This window comes from Vespula vulgaris, chromosome 8, assembly GCF_905475345.1.
Source record: "Vespula vulgaris chromosome 8, iyVesVulg1.1, whole genome shotgun sequence".
Taxonomy (NCBI): domain Eukaryota; kingdom Metazoa; phylum Arthropoda; class Insecta; order Hymenoptera; family Vespidae; genus Vespula; species Vespula vulgaris.
The window spans coordinates 4,267,424-4,284,795 of NC_066593.1; the positions used below are offsets into that span (position 1 = coordinate 4,267,424).

General features: G+C 35.9%; 1 protein-coding gene across 9 annotated transcripts; it reads left to right on the forward strand.

Moving 5' to 3' along the window:
• Window positions 1-133: 133 nt before the first annotated feature.
• Window positions 134-11,503, forward strand: LOC127065582 (PAS domain-containing protein cky-1). Of its 9 annotated transcripts, none has more exons than XM_050998108.1 (10): window positions 134-3,012; window positions 3,684-3,865; window positions 7,955-8,016; window positions 8,098-8,205; window positions 8,726-8,902; window positions 8,978-9,162; window positions 9,232-9,338; window positions 9,420-9,573; window positions 9,638-10,189; window positions 10,285-11,503. In XM_050998108.1, the coding sequence occupies exons 1-10, from the start codon at window positions 3,002-3,004 to the stop codon at window positions 10,679-10,681; spliced, it is 1,935 nt and encodes a 644-aa protein (XP_050854065.1). In that variant the 5' UTR covers window positions 134-3,001; the 3' UTR covers window positions 10,682-11,503. The 9 variants fall into 9 exon arrangements, with proteins under 9 accessions (XP_050854065.1, XP_050854066.1, XP_050854067.1 ...); XM_050998109.1 differs by having other exon boundaries at window positions 8,116-8,205; XM_050998110.1 differs by adding an exon at window positions 5,161-5,277 and having other exon boundaries at window positions 134-3,865; window positions 9,232-9,573.
• Window positions 11,504-17,372: the final 5,869 nt, after the last annotated feature.

A 17,372-nucleotide genomic window follows, 5' to 3' on the forward strand; every position in this document is an offset into this window, starting at 1 on the left:
GTTAAAATTGTAAATAATACACCTTATCTTACAAGAATTTATGATCAAATGGTATATTAAGAAATATTCTATATGATCATAGACTTATTTCGTTTACAATATTTTTATTCGAACCTGCGATTACCAGATGATTATCTTACATTATTAAATAACGATTTATTTACAGTACTATACAAAAACGAGCATTTTTGGGATCTCGTATTAGGTAAATATGCATTAAATACTATCAATACAGAAACACATACATTATCTTATATCGCTAGTATTACACATATTCGATCAATTCGTTAGCCATAATTTATTAGTCTATTTTAGATCTTTGTAGTCCTTTGATTAATATCATATTTAACAAGCAAGTATTTATTTTTAGATTTTTCAGTGAATGTGCCAAAGAAGACTATTATGTTTCTAGTAAATATGAAAGAAAGAATTCCCGTTTTTTGTGTATATATTGCTATGTTGTATACATATATTCGTATATGTACAGATTAATATTTTGGACGGACGATAGATTATACTACAGCAATGTTTATTTCATATTTATTGTCTATTATATTTTGTTTATTCAACAAATATTTGTGAGATAAAATGTTCGAAATAACTTTTGATTTACATAATAATTATCGTAGCAATATTATAACAACAAACAGAAATAATACTTTCATTCAGGATTAACATAATTTTTAAAAAAGAACTTGTTTCTGAATGCCAATACAAAAATCTTTTATATATACGGAGAAAAAAATGTACCTGTCTTTTTCGAGAATTCCATTTAGATACAAAAGTTTCACTTTGTCGAAATGACTAGTTTTATTTGATCATACGTTCTTTACATTTAAAAAATCAATATAATGTGCTCGAGTGTTTCTATATGAATTTAATTATTTAAAATGAACATAAAGCGTTCTTGCAATATCAATGTGCACATAAAATATGCTGTTGAGCCAATGGAAATGCAATTACTGTTTGTGCTTCGTTTGCAGAATCATCTACATGCCATTCCAGCATACAACGAAAATATAGAATCTAATGGAATGTTTTATAATATATGCATTTACATATTATCTTTAATTATTTACTTGATAATCGTATTTTTTATAACGTCTCAATCAATTATTTTATTTTACAGTAAACGAAAAAAAAATGAACGGCTGAGAAATTTTTTAATTTCTTATAGTTCGTTACAGTAAATGATAATACACATTTATCGAATATTGAAAATATTAATGAATAACGAGAATGTATGTATAAATGAAATACATGCGAAATGTATGCATCGTACGTGTTATGCATGCATCTTTATATTAAACAATTTACGAATTAAAATTTTCTCATGATTTTTTTCTTACGAATTTAAAACATCGGCAATAAAAATAATTTCTTTGTGTAATTATACGACATGTTTATATTATTATTTTATATCAATCTTTCGATAATTTCACGAAGAAGTTATTTTGTTATTAATATTAATCATAAACATATGGCAATATACATACATGTGAGTATTTCCAGAATCGATAAATTCAATAATTACATTTGTAATATGCGATCTTCTATAATTCTACGAAATATACGATCGTATTTAATTTGAACATACTGTATGATAACGAGTTATGCAATGTATTTATAATGTAATATTTGTATAAATAAAATATCACTGATTCCTCATATTAATAATAATGATCCCTTCGATTATATTAACTTCGTATAATAATGCTAATAAATCATAGCATAGAATTTTTATCATCGCAAATTTATTTTATTGAATTTGGTCCGTGCTATAGAATAGTCGCTGTCTTTTTTTTTCCTCCTACGTTGCAGCCTTCTTAAACGCACGTCCTATAATTTCGAGATTGCTCAATAACACAGAAATACTTGAAGATATAAAAATATTACAAGAAGAAAGAAATCTTTTAAATTCACAATACACATATCAATCAATTTACATCGTTTGAAAGAAATAATTAATCTGTTACCCGATAATCTCAATGCAACGCAAATCTCATTATCGTGTCGGTGTATCATTAAAATACATCTAAACACGTAGATATAGGTCCTTGGCGCCGGAAAAAAGAAGAAAAGAAAAGGAAAAAAAAAGAAAAAGTAAAGAAAAGAAAAGAAAAGAAAAGAAAAGAAGACGAAGAGAAGAATGTATTCTGCAAAGGTGATTACATCGCATCGCGGTTATGTAATAGTGACGGCTACTGAAAGACTTTCGCAGGAGACCGCCAAAAATGTCCTGGCTGCTGGGAGGTTCCGCGCGCAAAACCGCACGTAGAGAAGAGGAGGCATTACTGGTAGCTGAGGTGGTAACGGTGATGTTGTTGGTGGTAGTGGTGGTGGTGATGATGTTGGTGGTGTGCTGCCGCTGGAGATGATGATGATGATGATGATGATGATGATGATGATGATGATGATGGTAGTGGTGGTGGTGGTGGTGATGATGGTGGTGGTAGTGGTGGTGGTGGTAATAGTAGTGGTAGTGGTACTAGTACATCGCGATGGCGGTGGTAGAAGAACATGACTGCTGGATCGTGACCCAGCGGAGCGGGGCGAAGAAAGGAGTTAGAGAGAGAAACTGAGAGAGAAAGAGAATTAAACGAAAGAGCTTCAAACTGGAGAGACAAAGAAAGAAAGAGAAAGAGAGAAAGAAAGAGAGAAAGAGATGACAGGAAAGCGCAATGGTTTGTGCGGGTGGAAGAGGAGAGAAAGAGGAGGACAAGGTGGAGGTGGTCTATCGGTGGTGGTAGTGGTAGTGGTGGTGGTGGTGGTGGTGATGGTGGTGGTGGTGGAGGTAGTGGTGGAGGTGTTGGTGGAGGTGGTAATGGTGAGGAGGAGGTAGGAGATGCAGCCTCCGCCAGTATCCACGTGTTCAGTGTAGTAGCGCGTTATGACCCGGATGTTAGATCGTAGCTGCAGTTTCGCGAGAACCTGCCGACCCGGATGTCCCGCTCGACGTCTACCGCTGATCAACAGCTAATGTCCTCCTGGCCACCAAAATATGTTCAATCGGTAAGTCCGATATTGGTATCGTGCTGTTTACTTTTCACTCTAGAGTCTTTCATCATCGATATAGTCGGGAAATTCACGATCTAAGAATTTCGATGGTAGACGAGGAGGGGGGGAGGATATAGATCTTTCTGTCGTTTCTCAGGATCTATTCACTTTTTTATAATAGTATTTACTTTTCACGATATTGATAACGAAGGGTAGTTTAAAGAATAACTTTTTCGCGGGAATCTTTCTTTCTAGATCTTTCCATTTCGAAATGGTAGATACAAGTTGACAATAAAAAAGGAAGCGACAACCGACGGATAATCGTTCGATAAGTAGAATTCTTAACTCTTATGTCTGTCCTTACTCACTTAGTATCACTTGGTCGAGGCGAGCGTAGATATTCCTGAGTAATTTCGCTCGCGATTGTGCGAGTTAGAATTTTCGTCGTATACGCCGTTACTCGTGGTTAAAGGAAATTCGAGATTGAGAAATTTTCGAGTAAGAGATATAAAAAAAAAAAGAAAAAAGCATGAAAAGAAAAATAAAAAAGAAAAATAAAAAAGAAAAATAAGAAAAATAATACAAAAGAAAAATGGAAGAACGTTACTCGATGGGCGCGAAAATGCGAACGCGGCAATCGCGATGGAACGTATGTTTAGTGGTAACGCATCGGTGTGTGCTTGAAGGATAGATGCGAGCAAATCGACGAAAGGCGCCAGCAAACTACGAAGGGACCTGATAAATGCCGAAATCGCGAATTTACGTGATCTACTCCCGCTACCGCCCTCGACACGGCAGAGACTTTCTCAGTTGCAACTTATGGCCTTGGTCTGCGTCTTTCTGCGAAAAGCCAACTACTTTCAACAAGGTATGTTTCGGAGTAATAGGAAAGTCGCGTCTATCTGTTCGAATCGCTTTTATCTTCCCTTCTGGAGCGTTTCCCTTTTGTCTTTTGTCAATTTAAGTCGATGGCACGTTAGAAAACAATTCTTCGGTCGTTTTCGTCGAAACGACGAGTTTTCAATACTCTCTCTTTCTCTCTCTCTCTCTTTCTCTCTCTGTCTTGCTCTCTCTCTCTCTCTCCCTCTCTCTGTCTGGAACAATGTCTTTATCCGTCAATAAATTATGTTTTAACTCGTAGATATATTTATATTCATATATCAGTCAGTTATATCGATGTACTCGTAATTGATAACTCGTTAATAAATTATCCGGTAAATTCGATTTAAAAGATAATGAAATATCAGAGAAGAAAAATGAAGCGAGGACGGGACTTCGATATAGCGAAGCGTCGCTTGAGACTTTAATGCCGGCAAATGGGCAACTATACCTACGTAGTAGTACTTGCTTACTTACTTACGTGTTCTGTATTACACGTACGTTGCTCTAAAGTGGAAGGACAAGAACGTACCCGCCAGAAAGCAAATTTCTTCCTTTGTAAAAATCGAAAAATGGCGGAAGGTATCGTGTATTTCCGCGAGTGTTAAGTTTGAAAAAATTTCCAACCGACTTTGCCGACGTTAAACGGCTCGGCGTAACGATGCACGTAAAAGCGATCACGTAGGGTATACGTGGGAGTCGTCGGATGGAGTAACGGTGATTGCAATATCGCAGAGGTATTACAAGAAAGTCGTCGATATGCGATCCTCGTTTACGGGATTTCTTTACCTAAACTCCCGCGAACTTCGTACGAACCGCGATGGTTGATCTACAAAAAAAAAAAAAGAAAAAAATATGGCATACATTTTTCTCTCTTTTTTCTTTTTTTTTCAGCGCACCGATAACAACCCCGCGAAAAAATACATTACGCCATCGAAAAAATACATTAACATCATTTTCGATGACGAACGTAAAACTATTTGCGCCTACGTACTACCTCCCTTGAAAATTTCTTCGTTCTTCTTTCTTGTTTTTTTTTTTCTGTTTATCCTTTTCTCTCTTATTCTCTTTTCTATTTATTTTTTCTTCAAACATGGTTATGCAAAACGCGATGAAATTATAATAAGCTCTTTTTGTACTAAAGTTCGCGCTAAAGAATCGTTTATACGGCAAGTATGGTAAACGGTTTAAAATAGTAAACCAGATTGCACGCGTCGTTCGAAATTCGTTGTTAATTGTCGGTGAACACTCGTGTGAAATTAATGATATCCGTATTGTTTTTAGGTGTTTGGGGACGAACATATGCATAACCATGTATGAAAGACGAGGGGTCGCAAGGGAGGAAGGGAGGTTACTCTGTAGACGGACCAAAAATACCGGACGTAGCGTATTTCGCTTACGGTAAAATCTTTTATCAATATCTCTTTATCACGGAACAACGTAGCAAGTATTATATATGGAATAGATCAACGGGATAATGAGTCAGAAGAAAGAAATTTTTTGTTTCTTTTTTCTTCTTCTTTTTTCTCTTTTCTTTTTTCCTTTTTTTTTATGCCCTGCGTAGATCATTGATACAAAAGTCATTCGCACGTTCTTTTCGCGCGCGCGCGCGCACGTACGAACGATCATTCGAATCGAAACGTTTGCCGAGATTTTTATTTTCGCGGATATTTCGTTCGTAACTTACGACGAAAAACGCGCGCATACGTTTTATGATACCTCAAAGCCAGAGCCTTCGGCGACGTTTTTATCTTGAAAGTATGAAAAATATTTATGAACTTGTAATCAAATCGCGCGAACGCGTAAATAACGCGCGTTAAAAAAATATTATTTCCAACGTATAATACCTGCATACATACGCATCGTATATTATCTTTTTTCTAGGGGACGACGATGGTTGAACGACGACGTTGTTCCTCGACGGTTCTAAAATAAATTTCTTAACTACTACTTTCTCTCTGGTCTCTGTAATAGAATAAAAAGAAAAGAAAGAAAGAAAGAAAGAAAGAAAGAAGGAAAGAAAAGGAAGATGTCTTATTGAGAACGAGATCGGATGTTCGATCATTGTCGTTCTTTCTTCTCGATTGTCCGTAAGGAAACGATAATGTAGATCGTATGCATTAAATCTATATCACACGAAACGTTAAATTGAACGTTAATACGTCCTAAAGGTGATCGTTCGAGTCGACTTATTGAAAATCAAGAAGGAACATTAAATAATCCTTGAATGATCCTCTTCCTAAAAATGTAATCGATATATCGAAAATCTTTTAAGAATTTTTCTATGATTTCTTTAGCCGACACTTTACTAGCTTTTCCTTTTATCTTTCAATTTTTTTTATATCTTTTCCCTCCTTCGAAAGGAGAACGGAAGGACGATCGGAGGATCCTCTTCGTCGTCTTCGAGGTTGATCGTAGTGAAATCGGAGCGTTTTAAATACCCGCTGATTTATATTTACGATAAACACCATGTCGAGAGTCTTGAGAATCGAACGTACGATATCCCCGTTCGCGCCCGTTTACTCTCTTGCATTCGATGCAATACCGGTGTGTATTAGAAGCCTAGAAGTTTTAAGGAACGCCGTCTAGCTCGCTCGCTCGTTCGTTCGTTCGCTCGCGTAAAGGTAGGTAATGTCGAGAAAGAAAGAGAGAGAAGGAGAGAAAGAGAGACAGAAAGAAAGAGAGAGAGAGAGAGAGAGAGAGAGAGAGAGAGAGAGAGAGAGAGAAAGAGAAAGAGAGAGAGGGACGCGAAGGTACAAGGCAAGAAGGCAAGATCGGCGCGCGTTCAAACTCCGTAGAGTCTAAGCGCGAGTTCCGGGTGATCCGCTGACCTCTCGGCCTTTGCAACAACACTCTCACGCTCCTGTAACCCATACTCCCCCTATATCCTCTCCTCTCTCTCTAGCTCGCTCTTTCTTTCCTTCTTCGCCGAAGCTCCGTTTCCCTTGCTCTATCTTCTCCCTCCCTCCTTCCTCTCCCTCTCTTTCTCATTCTCTCTCCTTCTCTCTCTCTCTCTCTCTTTCTCACTGACTCCTTTACCTCCATTCCCTTTACCTCCATCTTTCGTCCTCTTCCTTTAGCTTTGTCTTTCTATCTTTCTCTCTCTCTCTCTCTCTCGTTCTCTCTTCCTCTCCCTCTTTATCTCTCTCTCTTTCTCTTTCTATCTTTCTTCGTCTTTCCTTCTGATTATTCGCCCACCTCTCCGAACTCCGTCCCTCTTCTTTCCAACCACCCACCCACCCTTTTTCCCCCTTATCGAATACTATAGTCCGTGGTAGCGGAGCTCGCAAGCGTGGCCACGTTGCATTAGCATAATCATTTTTTTATTCCACCGTCTTTTCTTTCCTTTCTTCCTCCTTGCCTCTTATGTTTTTACCTTTCCTTTCTTCTTCGTCCTCCTTCTCCTCTTCTTCTTCTTCTTCTTCTTCAGCTTCAGCTTCAGCTTCTTCTTCTTCTTCTTCTTCTCCACCTCCTTCTTCTTCTTCTTCTTCTCCACCTCCTTCTTCTTCTTCTTCTTCATCTTCGTCGTCGTCGTCTTTATTCCTTCTCGTTTTTCGTGAGAAAATCACGAAATCAGAAGTCGAGTTTTTTGAAATCTTTGTCTTCGACTACGATTACCCGAAGTTTTACATTGTCGTTTTACACGTTCGTAGAATTCGCGGGTGATCGTTTCTTTCTTTCTTTTTTTTTTAACTTTGTTTTTTCTCTCTATCTCTCTCTCTCCCTGTCTTTCATTCCATCATATCCCTTTTTTCTTCTTTGATTTAGTTGAAAATTTCGTTGAGACCGGGATAGACATCAATCGTACCGATCGTATTTTATGATCCATGTTTTCGAGGTGTCTTATCGTGTGCGATAAGAGACGTAAACATTAGCAAGACGTTTACAAATGGCAATAATGTTTTACCACCGTTTCCCATTGTAATAAAAATTTTCACTGTCGCGCGTGTACGAGTGTCTCTCTCTTTCTCTCTCTTTCTTTTTTTCTCTATGCATATAGAAACGAAATTTTTTTCTGAATGTGTTTTTTTTGCTCTTCTTCTTTTTAATAGTCGATCAAATCGTATTTTTGTTTCAGCCCTGAAGAATTGCCCGTCAGAATCATCGAACATGCCAACGCCGAACATTGGATTCTCGAAAGTACTTATATTTCGCTCGTTGCTATCACGATATACTAACGGTTTAAGTCCATTGTACGGAGCGCGAATATATTTTTTACAGTGCATACAATTCTTTCAGGCTATGTCCGGATTTATCATGATGATGACGCAACAAGGAAAATTATTGTACATATCGGAAAACGCTGCGGAATACCTCGGGCATTCGATGGTAATCACGATACGTATTTTTTTTTTTTATGTAGGATAGAACCGATGTTATTTAACTTTTATCAAAGGATCACGAAAGTATTGTTGTCAATGAAACGTTTCAAATGAATTTGCAAGCGAATGGCACGATTCGTGAAATTTTTTGTTCCTTTTTCTCTTTTTTATAAAAACATAACTCCTAAATAAATAATATATGCGATTGGAAGGATACAATAAAACTTATCGACGCGTTCGTGTATATAAATACAAACGGGTGAATGGAAATGTTTACGACGTGACACACGACTACAGAATATTTAATAATAGTTAATCGATAGATTTGGTCTTAAATTTTTTTAATAAAAATTTATTCTCCTTTTTTGTGAATAATAAAAGTACTTTAGCGGATCGTCGATCGGACAGCGCTGTAATAAATTACGAAAAATGTATATAATAGATGTTTATCACGATACGACGAGGAGTATGATTTATTGTTAAACATATACGAAACATATTTGAATCTTTAATCATGCGTTTATTAGGAGGATCTGCTAATTCATGGGGATAGTGTTTACGACGTGATAGATAAACAGGACCATATCGTAGTTCAAAATCAATTGGCAAGAAACAGTCCGGCACCGAACGATAGAAGGCTCTTCCTTTGTCGGATCAATGTATCAAGAAATTCTCGGAGACAGCTTCGTTTCGGTGATCAAAAGGTTAAAGTTCGTGAGATAATTTTCGTGATAAAAAATTAGATATATTTATGCGATTAAAAAATATGATTCCATTAGGTCGTTCTCGTGGAGGGTCATTTTTTACCTTTCGTTCCTGTTTGTAATCGTAATGAATTCGTTTTTCTGGCATCTTGTACACCGGTAGTCTTACCAGAAACTCGAGAAAGTATCGTTCAAGGGGCCACAAATATCTTCACTACGATTCACTCTATGGATATGAAGTACCTGCACATTGACAAAACGTAAGAAGTTTTATACATTGCTATTAGAACAGATGAAATATTTAATGTTACAAGTTAATATAATTACAGGGCGGAAAGTCATATGGAGTATAATCGTTCGGAGCTCGTTGGTGTTTCGTGGTACAATCTCTTACATTGGGATTCGATACGAACGGCTTATTGCAAACACCAAACAGGTAAAATTCTTTCGAATTCTGTTAAATATATCTTCTCTTTCGTTATTTATAGAACCCGTGCGAATCTTCGATATCTTTTAGTTATACAATCCGATCAAGAACGATCGAGTACGGCATTGTTGAGGCTACAAAGTCGTTCCGGAAGGTGGTTTTGGGTTCATTGCGTTCTCCAAGTTAAGGAAACGTCGGAAGAGTGTCAGCATCCTATAATCGTGTGCACCAATCAAGTATTAAGGTATGTGTATTTCGAATATTTGTCTTCGAATATAATATATTAATTCCAAGATACATCATTGCAGCGATCGAGAGGCTGAAGTGATGCGATCAAGTTCATGGTTGTATCAATATTCTTCTCAAGCTAAATTTACCTACGGTATATGTTCAACCGGTCAGACACGCGGGGTGCAATATACCGTCGGAACACAAGGTAGTGGATCGCAGCAACAACAGGAGTATGTACGTTCGTCGTCATTGGGACACGGTAGCGACGCCGAGCAGTCCCCGTCGATTTGCAATTTGGATCAAGAATCTCATAGATCCACTAAGACGGAACCTGTCGATTATCCAACCAGATTGCCTTGGGACGATGTCGAACCGGTCGACATGTCCATCGGTAGTGCCCAAGAACACGATAACAGAAGTCTTCAATTTCATTCTCAACATGGCAATCATCATCACGGGCTTGGACAATTCTCCGGTAGATACCATAAGTCCCATCAAAAAAGTACTTTGCATTTGGCGGGATACAGAGCGAAGTTTGTGCAGTATCACGGGCAGTTTAGCAGCGGCACGGACACTCCGAAATATTACATCACCGATCTGGACAAGGAATACGGATGTACCGATCAGCGGTGGGTAAACGATGTTCTATCTTTCATTAGCGAGCAAATTCGTACGGTTGACGGTCAATCAGGTTTGATGTGATACTCCTTCCTGACGCGAACAGGAGTACCGTCCACAAACGACTCCCTACGAAAGTTTTACCAGCATCGATAACCGTTGGCTCGACCGCCGAGCCAGTCGAGTCCTCGACGGAACATTGGAGTTCCAGTCCGGCATGGTCAGACGCATTGCAGAGGGTCCCGGACGTGGTTCATCAGGAGCTAAGTCCATATATCACGACACCGACGACTCCTGCGGACACACCAGATTCCGACTTACATTCCGAGGCACCGATATTCAATTTCGACTGGGCCGGAGAACAACACGTGCCGAATCTGAAGATAACATTCCGTAGTTCGAATCACGAACCGAAAGATGTTCAGGACGTTCAGCCTATTACTCTACAACTACCCCGTAGAAAGGGCCATTCCGGTGACGAGTCGAAGGATTTCGCCAAGTGAATGTCCTTTTCTTTTTAGTTAGACCAATCTCTCTTTAATTTAACGACTTTCACGCGGCTGATATTCTCCGACGGCCATTTATATAATCTTTTTCTAATACGATTGTAGTTTATAAATTTAACGGTGCTGTGGATGGCCGAGTATATTTTTGTTTACTCGTTGTCAGCGATTAATCTAATCGGTGAAGTATTGATCTGTGCCTTTTAGATTTTAATGGTATAGTTCTCTTAATAACCGGACCACCACCTTTCGGCTTGCTTACGATTCTTAAACGAATTGCACGTGCAAGCGAAGGACATGTCCAACTTAGGGCTCATTTTTAAGTAGGAATATTGGTAGTTATACGCGTTCAGAAGGAAGCGTGCATTTCACCATGCACATGTAAGTAAAGTATATTAATGCGATAATGCGAAGAAACTTAGATTTTTGCGTGAGAAGGGTGCACGATCGATTAACGATTAGAGGGACAACATTTTTGTAGGTATCGAAATGAAAGGAGGGGATAATAAGATCGAAATGACAATAAAAATCAATGTATCGTTGCATAGTTACCTTATCACGAAAAATATGACGACGATGACGACGACGACGACGACGACGACGACGACGACGACGACCATGACGACAATACTACTACTACTATTACTACTATTACTATTACTACTCTACTACTGCTACTACTACACTACTACTTCTACTACTGCTACTACTACACTACTACTTCTACTACTACTACTACTACTACTACTACTACTACTACTACTACTACTACTACTACTACTACTACTACTACTACTACTACTACTACTACTACTACTACTACTACTACTACTACTACTACTACTACTACTACTACTACTACTACTATTACTACTACTACTACTACTACTACTACTACTACTACTACTACTACTACTACTACTACTACTATTACTACTACTACCACCACCGCCACTACTATTACTACTACTACTACTACTACTACTATTACAACGACAAAGAATCGCGGAAAAGCTTTTTTTCTTTTGTACGGCGATTTACGCAAAGCATCAGTATCCACAATTATAGATCTTTACGTGTACTTTATAGGATAGATTTTTCGCAACGTATTGCGAGTATTTTTTATGTAGACGTTCCTGAGCACCCAATGTATAAACGTACAATTTCTAATTAATAATGATCGCGCATATAGTATTCTCTCATTTTCTCTCTCTTTCTCTTTCTTTCTTTTTTTCTTCTTTTCTCTCTCTCTCTCTCTCTCCTTCTTTCTTTCTTCCTTTCATTTTCACTTTGCCTCTCACTTCAGGAATTTTATATTATTAATTAGCGAGAAAATAATTATCAACGGTGTCTCAAAGACTCGTCCTTATTTTAATTAAATTCCTTTTGAATTTCTGATATAATTAGGCGAGAGTAAGCATTTATCAGTTCTTTCTTTCTTTTTAAGTAACCCTTTCGAAGAAAATAGAATTTAATTGTCCTATATTCGTTTTAACATATTTTTTTTTATTGAGGATAGAAACGTTTTTGCGTACTGCCAATCAGAGAGATATTTTTTATACCTATTTACCTTTCTCTTTAATATCCCGTAGCTTACTATCGCCTTTATTTTATTGTCCGTGCCATTTTGCTATTTAGACAATTTTTTTCGTTTAGACGGTGCTCTCGTTAAACCGTTTCTCTAGTTTGATTCTTTTCCTTAGAAACAATAATAGGCTTCGAGGATATGGATCTTCGTACGATCGTAACATGAGAACGATGTAACACAATAACAATAAGTCGCAAAACAAAAAGACAATTACTTTTTGTTTACGCCGTTATTTTTCTTTTCTTTTTTTTTTCTTTTTTCATTTATTTATTTCATTCCATTTTTATTTCTTTTATCTTTGTATATTTATTTTTATTTTTTTCAATGATCACTAAAAATTTCATAGAGTCGCACAAAAAAAAAGAAATTTTGAATGTGTCCGCATCGTTTCTGAAAGCGATCGATTATGTAAAGTACGCAGTAGCGAGTGATATCGATCTTGGACAAAAAGGGAAGAAAAAAAAATAGAAGAAAAAAAAAACGAAAAAAAAGAAGAAAGAAAAAGGAAATTCGTGTGCAGAGGAAATAACATGCCTTGGAACTACGTACAATATTTGTATATTAAAGTTTATTCATAAATTAGCATTACTTTTGTATTCCCCCTCGATCGAATGCGCCGTGGAAGAACATTTGTAAAAATTCTTGCGGCAACCGTTAGCCAAGATGTAAGAGTACCAATTCATTGGAAATATAAGGCTTTTGGAAGTTCGAATTATGAAGATTGACATATAAAAATTAATAATTATATAAACGTACAAAAGTAAACAACAGGATCTATTTTTTTAGGGTTCAAAGAAATTTCTTCTTTCCTCTCTCTCTCTCTCTCTCTCTCTTTTTTGGGGGATTTTCTTTCGTTTTTTTGTCTTTTTTTCTTTTGCTTCGTTTGCTTTTTTTTCTTTTCTGTTCTTTTCTTTTTTTTCTCTCCTTCGTTGCCGATATCGAGCATAGAAGACAACATTTTGATTGAAAAGATTTGTTAAAAAAATCTTTATTTGAATTTCAGATATATTTAAATTCTTTATTGCAAGGACAAGGAACTTCATAACCCTTGCTGTGTTAAGAGCAGCTTACGTTACGTCATATGCTTCGATTATTTTCGAAATCGCGTACAAATTTGTGTATCTGTTGGCGAAGTTTGAAATATTTTTTTATTTCCTTCATCATTTTCTTTTCGTTTTAAACGTACTTACGTATTTCATATTCGAAAGGAACTCATTTTGATGAACTTAACGCTTAGCGACAACAGGAACCAGATGGAAATTCGATGGATAAAAGAAAAAAGATAAGTATTGATTTCATCATACCCCTCCACCCACCGTCTCAACCCATTTTTTTTATTGCAAATAATTTTTGTAAAAATTGTAAAGATCGTTGGTACGTCGCGTTAAAGATTTTCAAGACGATTTTATACGAATTTATCCATGTTCTATAATTACGTCCTTTTTATCTTTCACTCATTTAATTCCTCCTTTCATTTTTTCTTTCTTTTAATCCACTTTGAACAAAAATAAATGTGATTCTTTTCGTTAGGAAAAATTAATGTAAAGAAGAAACGAGTGATTCGAAAAGGTTCAGCGCCCGGCCATTTAAAACCTATTTTGATCTCGCTTAAAATTTATGTAAAGAAAAAAAGAGAAAAAAAAAACAGGAGAAAGTAAATATAGAAAATATCCCGAGAAAAATCCTCATCTTAATTTTCATCGAATGTAAAAGTAATTAGGAAAGGAATGTTTTTGCGGTTGTTTAATTAATTTTCCATGCGTTATTAATCGTACGACATAGAACAATTAAATAGCAGTTCCGATCAATTACTAATTCACGAATAATAAATGATAAAGCTTGAATCACGTTATTCGATAAAAAATAAATTGAATATTTCGTTTAAATCGAGATAGCCGGACGCTTTTTGAGTTTAACAAGAGAATGCAAGAAAATTTTTTATCTTTTTATCTTATTTTTTTTGTGTTTCTTTTTTCTTTCTTTTCTTCTCTTTCTTTTCTTCTTAAACTTCTTCTCTTTATCGACATGAATATAGAAACAATGGGAAGTTAGAGTCACAGACAATAGAGTATATTCTTCCACGATTTTCTAAATGTTATCGCGCTATACAATTCTACACGCTCGTTGCATCTTTGGCACCTTATACTCTCGACTCATATTCTTCGTTAATATAAAACACGTATATAAACATAGACTGAGTACATCGGTGTTTACAATTATCTACGTTTAAAAAAAGTCGTACATTATACACGTTTGTTGTTATTTTTTTCTTCTTTATCTTCATCTTCATCTTCGTCTTCTTTAACTTCTTTTTCCTCTTCCTCTTCCTCTTCTTCTTTCTTCCTGTTAGGTATATGTACGCTTATTACACAAAAAAACGTGCGTGCGCGATTAGCAAATCCATGCACGACGAATATATTAACACCGTCCATCTTCTTCTACTTCACCTCCGCCCTATATTTCTTTTTGTGCGTGACACGCGTGTGTTCCCTTACGAACGTTTATTTGTTTTACCACATACCGAAAAAAAAACTTTTTCCCCCTATCTCTTACACACGGAACTATCATATTCACCACGAGTGTGCAGTGTTGTAGCGTACGTAATACGTAATAATATTATAATACATAGATTTGTTCTCGCACTATTTTCTTCATCCTCCTTTTCTCTTCTTACATCTTTATCATCATCATCATCGTCATCGTCATCATCGTCACCATTATAATCATCAACATCATCATCCACCTCTCTCCACCCTATTATCTTTCCCCCGTTTCTTTTATTCTTAATACATTATAAGACGCATTATGCGCTTTCGGAGTACTTTAAAAAACGTACATACAATGCATTTCAAAAAGGATATTTTTAACGCCTGTGCGTAAGAGGCTAATGCTTTGATAACGTTGAAGAGTGATGGTGTCATTGAAAAAGAAATTATTTTTTTGCTTTCTCATTCGCCTGAAATTTCGGTGACTTGGATACGTCTACCGAGTTAATAATTACACTTGGCGGACAGAGAGCACGTTTTCTGCAATATGTTTAGGTAGAAGTATGTATGCATGTATGCATGCATGTATGTATGTATGTATGTATGTATGTATGTATGTATGTATGTATGTATGTATGTATCTATATAAGTATGTATGAAGACTCTCGTTACGAAATAGAGCAGAGCCAGTGGAGGCAGTCGACTTTTGACACACTTCTATGCTTTTTTGTTTTGTTTTTTTTTGTTTTCTTTTTTTTTCTTTTCGTATTATGCTCGCAAAGAATGGACGGGGTCACCGGTCCGTTCAAGATGACTCATAGACGGGTCTAGAAAGGATAGCTCGTTTTATATACGTTCTCGCTCTCTATGTATCTCGTAATAATGCTCGCTCTCTTGACGATTATTTCTAGACGCTTTCATAAATCATCCTTAACGAGTTCAAGTGACTGATGATATATATATATATATATATATATATATGTATATACATATACATATATACACACAAACCGATATACGATCAGGATCATCGATTAATTTTTTTCTTGAAACTTTTTTATTAGAATCCGAACGTTTGAATATTCGATTTGTTTCATCGATCGAGCAGATAATAAGAAATTTATATTTTTCATCAATGTACAATTTTTCAATTGTATTTTCAATACGTATTTCGAATGACACAAGTAGAATAACATAATCGAATATTCGAATGATCGTAGAATTGTCGGTAATAATAATGGTAGCGACGCAATGATTAAAACTATTGTCATTGAAATAGTACTTAATTAATAAAGGGTTAGTCATGTAATACATACATATATATATATATATATATATATATATATATATGTATGTATGTATGTATGTGTACAAGTGTAGAACGAATCGAACACAATGCTGTCCGTAATTATTTGTCCACCGACAAAATCCTATTATTTGAATAAATTTTTCCAAAATACACGAAGTTGGTTATATACGACTAATAGGAAATTATTTTGTTAAGAGTGTCGTTTAAAGAAATCGTACGAAAACGTTTATACAAACATACAATAGAAACTATGCACTAGGTTGAATATTTATTTACTGGCACCAACATGAAATTTCTCAAGAAGACGCTCGTTTTTGAAACTCGTTCTCTCGACAATTCCTCTTCAACTTGCAACACTTTATTGACATACGTGTGTATTAAGAAGAAGAAGAAAGAAAAGATAAAAAGAAAAAATAGAGAAAGAAATAGTGCAACAAAAAGAAAGATAGAAAAAACACCACAGAAAAGAAGTAAAAGAACAAAATGAAGAGAAAGAGAGACAGACACATAGACAAAGAGAGAAAAAGAGAGAGAGAGAGAGAGAGAGAGAGAAAGAAATACATACCCGGTAAAAATCGTGGAAAAGTAATGGCGCCTATTTCAAAGTCACTCGACATACTTTTCGAGAGTTTCGCAGATTCAATTCCATTGCCAGATGTTACAGGGAGAGAAGGAGTGCGCGGTTTCGTTTACAAAACGAGGACTATGTAATTAAAGCGGAGGAAGGAAAAGCAGTTTGGAGTTAGAGAAGGGCATTCTCGAGCCACTGGCGGGCAAGTAGGCGGACAACTTTTATAAAACCATGTACCGCGAAAATCTCGTTATTGCTTTTGGCAAACTCTGAGGCGCTTATATATATATATATATATATATATATATATATATATATATCTGCGCACGATCGCGAATTATTTTATTCATATCTATTATTCCGCACTCGTGAGAACTCACGAATTATAGGAATAATATTAATGTGAACAAAAAATTTGAATCGATACAAATGTTTGTTTAATTTCTTACGGAAATGGAAGATAAACCGGATATATCAGGTACTTTGTATCGCGAATATATTTTAAAAAAGTTTTTGATTATTATGAGAATAATCGACTTTCATAATCGTAAAGTCAAGTATATATATTTATATATGTATGTATGTATGTATGTATATATGAAAAGTTTTAAGAGAAAACAAAGTTTCTATTACTAAAGAAAAAGAATAAGTTTTTCCATCGTGTTCTTTACTATTATCGTAGTGGCAGTGAACAAAGAAATTAAACGTTCGATGAAAGGACAGATTTTTAGAGAAAA

Excerpts from the sequence above, each read along its gene's own strand:
- LOC127065582 (XM_050998105.1), top strand. Across the intron at positions 3,866-7,954 it reads AGCCAACTACTTTCAACAAG|CCCTGAAGAATTGCCCGTCA; the intron begins GTATGTTTCGGA and ends TTTTTGTTTCAG. Across the intron at positions 9,574-9,637 it reads TGCACCAATCAAGTATTAAG|CGATCGAGAGGCTGAAGTGA; the intron begins GTATGTGTATTT and ends ACATCATTGCAG.